The sequence below is a fragment of the Panthera tigris genome, chromosome A2 (assembly GCF_018350195.1).
Source record: "Panthera tigris isolate Pti1 chromosome A2, P.tigris_Pti1_mat1.1, whole genome shotgun sequence".
Taxonomy (NCBI): Eukaryota; Metazoa; Chordata; class Mammalia; order Carnivora; family Felidae; genus Panthera; species Panthera tigris.
The window spans coordinates 152,569,822-152,576,985 of record NC_056661.1 but is presented as its reverse complement, the minus strand read 5'-3'; the positions used below and the strand labels follow the sequence as shown (position 1 = coordinate 152,576,985).

General features: G+C 40.3%; 1 protein-coding gene across 4 annotated transcripts in view; it reads right to left on the bottom strand.

Moving 5' to 3' along the window:
* Positions 1 to 838: 838 nt before the first annotated feature.
* TTC26 (tetratricopeptide repeat domain 26) overlaps positions 839 to 7,164 on the bottom strand; it is a 48,344-nt gene continuing 42,018 nt past the window's right edge. For 3 of the 4 annotated variants that reach the window (XM_007082632.2, XM_042973331.1, XM_042973345.1), the window contains 2 exons: positions 5,783 to 5,916; positions 839 to 3,137 (listed from right to left, as the gene is read on the bottom strand). In XM_007082632.2, the coding sequence (XP_007082694.1) occupies positions 3,026 to 3,137; positions 5,783 to 5,916 (246 nt within the window). In that variant the 3' untranslated portion in view covers positions 839 to 3,025. The remainder of the gene's footprint in view (positions 3,138 to 5,782; positions 5,917 to 7,164) is intronic. The other variant, XR_006213105.1, reaches the window with a different exon arrangement.

Genomic DNA, 7,164 nt, shown 5'->3' with positions numbered 1-7,164 from the left:
CCGAGTCAAATGGAGAGAGTCCTAGGTATAGGAACTAATAAACCGCGAATTCAGTTTTATCACTAGGAAGCAGGCATAACTACTGAGAGAGAGCACTGCCCACTCGCTCTCGACTTTCTGAGTGTGCCAAGCCTTAAGGGAGAGCCGTCCCCCGGCTTCCACGTCCTGGGACGTACGCTGCACGTCTGCACACACGGGAAGCCTGAGCACCGTGCTGGCTGCTGGGTTTCAGGACCCATCCCCAGTGCTTCTCCCAAGTGAGGCAGGAGGTGTCCATTTGCAAGGGATACAAGCGTTCCCATTGCCTCGTTTCCTCTCACACTTTGCTCCTACTGACACCAAAAATCACACGCTATTGTGTTCGGTGCTACATACTTCTGTTAGCCTGGGTTCCGTAAGGGTCAGGACGCCACACTGTTTATCCTTGCCTCCCCAGCCCCGAGTATATGCTCGGCACACAACAAGACAATAATTAGATGGGAACCAGAATTCTATGAGGTCAGGTCTCACAGGTCCTTTGCTCTACCAGCTACGATATGTTTAATTCTCAGTAAACAAGTACTTGAGAGCTTTCTGAGTGTGAAGTGTCGGCCTGTGCACTGGCCGTAACACTTCTGCCATGAGCTGTGATTCAGCAGAGCCAAACCTAAAACGACTAAGCACGAACCACAGCGTTGGTGGACAGGGATTCTTAAAAATATGTACCTTCCTTTCTCGTAAAGAGTTAACTGTGACGCCCCAAACTGTGTTTTTTCCCTCTGCTCTGGGGTCAGGAAAGGAGGGAAGGCACAGGACATACCCAGGACCTGCATTCGCTACACTCGACAGACCACCATAGTAAGACCAAATAACAAACTTTAATTTGAATATATTACAGTAGAATATCATCGTTCTTTTGAAGTACAAAAATAGTTAAAAATGTTTTCCATTTGCAAGTAATATTTGCTACCGACTAGAAAAGGTGCATCGACGCTCTGAACTGTACCCATGACACCACATTCCTAAGCCTGCACCTTCTTCTCTCCTGTATCATCAATCACATGTAAGAAAAGCAGCCATGCAACAGGACTCTGCAATCTTGAGACCCCGCCAAGACATTCCAGAAGGATCCTTAATAACAATTGGATGGTATCTCTCTAAAACTAGCCTTTATGCTTTTTTGGCTCAATTCTATAGATTAAAAACTTTTTTAAAAAACTAGTTTAAAATTCCAGGAATTGCTATTTTTGGAGTATCAGCTTTCCCCCCAAAACAGGAAAATGACAGGGACGAGCTAGAGCGTTAAATTCAACAAAAGCTCATTTAGAAGTAAATCACCACCAGTGGAAAAGCTTACCGAGTACAGGAGATCTGACGATAATGGAAATTAACCGGAAGACAAATTCCATTGCCAAAAGCCATTGAGGAGTTCCGTCTTTTCCCACTATTATGTTTGCTCATATTTCAAGTGAGCTTAAGTAAGAATCACAAGGTAATTCTAAAAATCATATTGGGTTCTGCCCAGATCTGATCCACCTTAGATGCTGAGAACCAACTACTGAAAAAGGACGAACGACAACATGAGAACACAGAAGCTTTGGCATATGAAAAATGATAAAATTTTGTTTTCTAAAATGCAGTTATTCGGGCCACTTTAGTTTGACTTGTGCTCCGAACTGATTAGATCTGGGTGTAAGATCAAAGACAGGAACTGAAAGAACCCCTTGCAAGTGTCCGGATGGCCAAGGCTACCCGCAGTCGCTGGTCTTCTCCTGCCGCGTTCCCGGCTCCATTTTCTAGGACTCCCTCAGCCACCGCCGTGCTGGGGGTGCGGGGACAACGGGCGCAGTGCCTGTGGGACTTCTCTAAGCTGTCTGCACTGCTTCAGGGAGTTAGGACGCTCTTTCAGTTCTCATGCGGGGAGGGGTGGCTCTGCACTTTCTACACCTGTAACGCTGGGTGCCTTAAGCTAACAGAAACAAAATACATGGTGTAGAAACAAAGGTAATCTGCTACATCAAAACATGTATGTGTATTTTCTGAAAATCAGTTGTGAGTCTAAAAGTGCTCAGTGATAGGTTTACGTTGCAAGAGCTCAGAAACCCGGGGCTGGAATAGGACTTAGGACAGAGTCCAGCTATTAGGAAGTCCCTCAAAGGGCTCTGCACAACCTGTGTTTATTATCATTATATTAATAAATGGCCCCACTGCATACATATAGCCTTTGTAGCCCTACATTCAAAACTGATGTCTATTCAGCAAAACATATGAAAAAGATCCTTAACCTGTTTTGTTCCCTAAAATATAATGGAGCAGTGACTAATGAGATTTGCATACTATTTCCTGAATACCTTTAAATGTACCATACAGATTTTTTTCATAGTATGCACCTTTTAAACAGCTGTAATACTCCTGTTTCTTTGATGAAAAATAACATGTTATTTATCATCAAAACTACTGAAAGAGTAATCCCCGAAGTCCATTATCTATTAATGACTGGACAGTTTGATAAAGGATCTTACTGCCACTCTTAGAATCATGTTGCTATTTCTAACCTCTGCTCTCCTAAGACTCAGAAATGCATTACAAAATTCTTTATGGAATGCCCCAGCGACATGGGATGATGTACAGATGACTAAAATGAAGAGGACAGAATGACGGTGGCTCTTGGGCATTAAAGGCATTTGTTATTGGAGCGATGGGAAAATGCCATGGAATGCTAACATTAAAAAAAAATTATGCCATTCTCCTTAAAGTCAGTTATTACATAAGAGTTCTCTGAGTATTTTTGGAAGAAAGGCACCAGACAAATCCAAAGTCTTATTGCTAGTCGGATCACACAGGGGCCGGAGCACGGACTATGGTGCTTAGTTCAGCCAGGAGGCTAGGTCTAAGCGAGTCAAGTCACTGATCTTGAGGCTCAAAGAGCAAGGAAGGAAATGTCAAAAAATAGAGCCCTGCATCTTACATTAAACTTGAGGAATTCTCCTCAATTTCCAATTTTACAGCAAAGCGGTGACCAGTTCCCCAGGACTCTGGAGCTATTTTAGATAGGCACTCTGTTTTCTTTGGCCCATTTCTTCATGATCCGGATGATGTACTCCACTTGGGTATTCCCTGTGCTTCTCAGTAAATGGAGTACTTCTCGAAGGGTCTCTCTGGGGGAAAGATTTGAAGGGACAAAGAGTTTCAATAAGCATGTAAATTAACAGATCTAATCAACTCATACTTGTTCTTCGCTCCTTCCAGTAAGGCATTTTTGGTAACAGACTATTTCACTGTGTATTCACAAACCAGTTATGGACTTCCAAGCCTTCTATTTTTTTTTAATGTCTATTTATTCATTTTGGGGGGAGAGAGAATGAGAGAGAGAGAGAGAGAGAGAGAGAGAGAGAGAGAGAGAGAGAATGTGTGCGAGCAGGGGAGGGGCAGAGAGAAAGGAGAGAGAGAATCCCAAGCAGGCTCTGCACTGTCAGCACAGAAGCCCAACATGGGGCTCGATCCCACAAACCATGAGATCATGACCTGAGCCAAAATCAAGAGCTAGACGCTTACCTGACTGAGCCACCCAGGCGACCCCAAGCCTTCTATTTTTATGGTAGAATACTAAAATGGAAATTCTATGAAATCCTTTTCACCAACCCAAGTTTTCCTGTTTACTTATACTATCCATACACAGGCTATTAATCTTTCTGGCCTAACATGATGTAAGTATTCCTATTTCTATGCCTATTCTGCATGACCAAGTAGAACGAGGGTTGGGTTCAAAGAATTAGGTTCAAATTCTAGCTCCATACTAACAAGTTGCTTCTCTGAGTCCAAGACCTCTCTCTCTCTCTTTTTTAAGACTTTATTTTATTTATTTTAATTCAAGTTAGTTAAAATACAGTGTAGTCTTGGCTTCAGGAGTAGAACCCAGTGATTCATCTCTTACACATGACACCAGTGCTCATCCCAAAGATTTTATTTTTAATGTTTGTTTGTTTGTTTATTTAATTTTGTTAATGTTTTATTCTTGAGAGAGAGACAGCGCAAGCAGGGGAAGAGCAGAGAGAGAGGGAGACACAGAATCCGAAGCAGGCTCCAGGCTCTGAGCTGTCAGCACAGAGCCCGACGCAGGGCTCAAATTCACAAACTGAGAGATCATGACCTGAGCTGAAGTAAGCCACTTAACCCACTGAGCCACCCGGGCGCCCCAATGTTTATTTATTTTTGAGAGAGACAGCGAGAGAGCATGAACAGGGGAGGGGCAGACAGAGAGGGAGACAGAGGATCTGAAATAGGTTCTGTGCTGACAGCTGACAGCAATGCAGGGCTCAAACTCATGAGACAGGAGATCGTGACGTGAGCTGAAGTTAGAAGCTTAACTGACTGAGCCACCCAGGTGCCCCCAAGTTCTCTTTTGTTTGAGGTGGTAATCACCTTAAACTGGGTGTCACCACCATATTTGTAAAATTTTATAAAGCCAGAGTAATGGATGATTTCTTCAAGAAAATTAATATATTAGGGTCGCCTTGGTGGCTCAGTCGGTTAAGTGTCCAACTCTTGCTTTTGACTCAGGTCATCATCTCGCAGTTCATGGGATTGAGCCCCATGTCAGGCTCTGCACTGACAGCACAGAGCCAGCTTGGGATCCTCTCTTTCCCTCTCTCTCTGCCCCTCCCCCTCATGCCTCTTCCTCTCTCTCAAAATAAATAAATAAACTTTAAAAAAAATTTTAAAGAAAATTAATATATTAATAAATATGGAAGAGAAGAAAATTCAGGGCCAAGATTTGGCAAATACCCAGTGTTTATGTTTCAAGTAATTTAATTTTAATTAAAATTAAAACTCATGTTTTATGTAATGCATACTAAAACTTCCCTGTTACCTTATCAAATGTATAGGTGACTCTGCCTATGGATCCTCTTCCCTAAGATTTCACTCATATTTTCTATTTCTGTTTTTTATTTCAGGCATCTTCTTTCACCTAATCAAATTCTTTTTTCTTTTTAAGTTCATTTATTTATTTTGAGACAGAAAGGGAGGGGGGGCAGAGAGAGGAAGAGCCAGAATCTCAATCACATGGGCTTTGAACTCATGAACCGTGATATCATGACCTGAGCTGAAATCAAGAGTCCCATGCTTAATTGACTGAGCCACCCAGGCACCCCATCCTAATAAATTTCTTTAAGCCAGTATTTAGGAATGGAATCAGATACAAGGAAGAAAGTAATTTTTGATATATTATATACTTATAAAATAACCACATCTATTTATACACCAGTAACAAATACATTCCACAAAGTTATTTTTAGAAAACTGAATTTAGTTTTAAGTATTTTAATTTTTGTTATAAATGGAGCTGTATGTTACTTAATTCTATGTAATCTACTGTCTCAGTTATTTCCTGAAATATAGGGAGACAAAAAAAAAAAATTATCAACCATACCCACTCCATTCCTAAATCTTTGAAGCCCAAAGTAAGTGCACAAGAAAAAGCTAACAGCCAAAGAAAAGAGTAGAAGAGATAGAAAGAGACTTTTTTAATGAAAATGACAATTCATTTGGAGCCAAATATATATCTTACTCTTACATTTGAAAGCTATAGTATACTCAATGTCCCCAGTAAAAATGATTTGGAACATAAAAAATTTCTGGAGAGAAAACATCAGATAGACATATAAAACATCTTAATCTTCTATTCATCATTATAAAACATCATTATCGTTTTGGGTTTTCAGAAGATGTAATACAAGAAAATAATTCTTTTCCCTTACAAACACCAAAAGAATAGAGGTAGTGTCTCTTTTGGATTACTTACTTGGGTTCTCGTCCAGCTAAGATCATCTGGAAAATGCCCACACAGGCTCCCCTCTTGCCTTCCCAATATTCAGGGTTAGGATCCAGCCTCTCTAAGACATCAAAAGCTTTGGCTGAATAGTAGAACTGGCCCATCTGATTAAAAGAAAGTATTGTGATAATACTTGTAATCTAAAGATTGCACTGAATGAAACGAAATGTAAAGACAGCGTGAAACAGAACTATATAAAAAATGGTTAGTGATGACATTTTCAGCTAGCAAATTAGATAAATTTCAATTCCTTACTAAAACTAAAGAAGGAAAATCACAATTTGAGTACGTGGTTCAATTTATATCAGTTTTCAAAAACGTAACATTTTTCCTACATATAGTCAAGTTATGCTGTAATCAACACATCTGTCATTTCTTCTAATTATACTGTACTCTTTTTTTCAAGCTTACTTATTTGAGAGACACAGAGATAGCAAAAGTGGGGGAGGGGCAGAGAGAGAGGGAGAGAGAGAGAATCCCAAGCAGGCTCCGCGCTGTCAGGTTTCCTCAACACATTCTGTAGGTGACTACTATCATTCATTTTACGTTAATTTGATCATGTTCAACACAAGAGAACATGACTTTTCCTGACCTTGTTCCTAAATTCTTAAAATGCCGAGATGGATACTGACTACTACTCTAAACATCAAATCTTCTAAACACTTAATTCATTTTGACAGAACTCTTTCCCAAATATACTACACATTTCCTCTGCCATGTAGAGCATTCCAAATACTATTAAACTGTGCTTAGGTGAGTTTTCTTGACTGGCAGCCAAAAACATATAGCATTGCCATTTTGTTGAAGTCTTCAACTTGCTGGGCAATCCTCCTCGTTCAGTGTGGTTTAGTTACCTCTCCACTCCCATAAAGTGCTATTCTAAACCTTTGCTAATTTCCTTAAGATCTCTACTGCAGTCTTAGCATTTGTCTATCCTTCAAGGAAAACACAACCTTCCTCCCTTCAGCTCAAATTATGCTCGTACTCGCATTCATCCTTCCCTCGTTTCTGTACATTTCACAGAAAGAAGTGTTCTTATTCCTTTTCAAGTTTAGTCCTTCTTCCTATGTGCTCTTCAAAAAATTATTTTTGGAGAAATAACATAGATATAGAATGGTGCCTGAAACATTAATGTACAATTTAATGCATAAAACATGAACACAAGAGTAATCCCTGCTCAGGTCAAGAAACAAGACATTGACAGCTATTTAGCCCTGTGTCACTGCCAGACCACAGCCCTCTCCTTCCCTCCAGAAGCAACTGCTATGCCAACTCTTATGGTCATCAGTTCTTTGACTTTTTTTATACTTATGTATATACCTTTAGACAATACAATTAAACTTTTGTCTTTC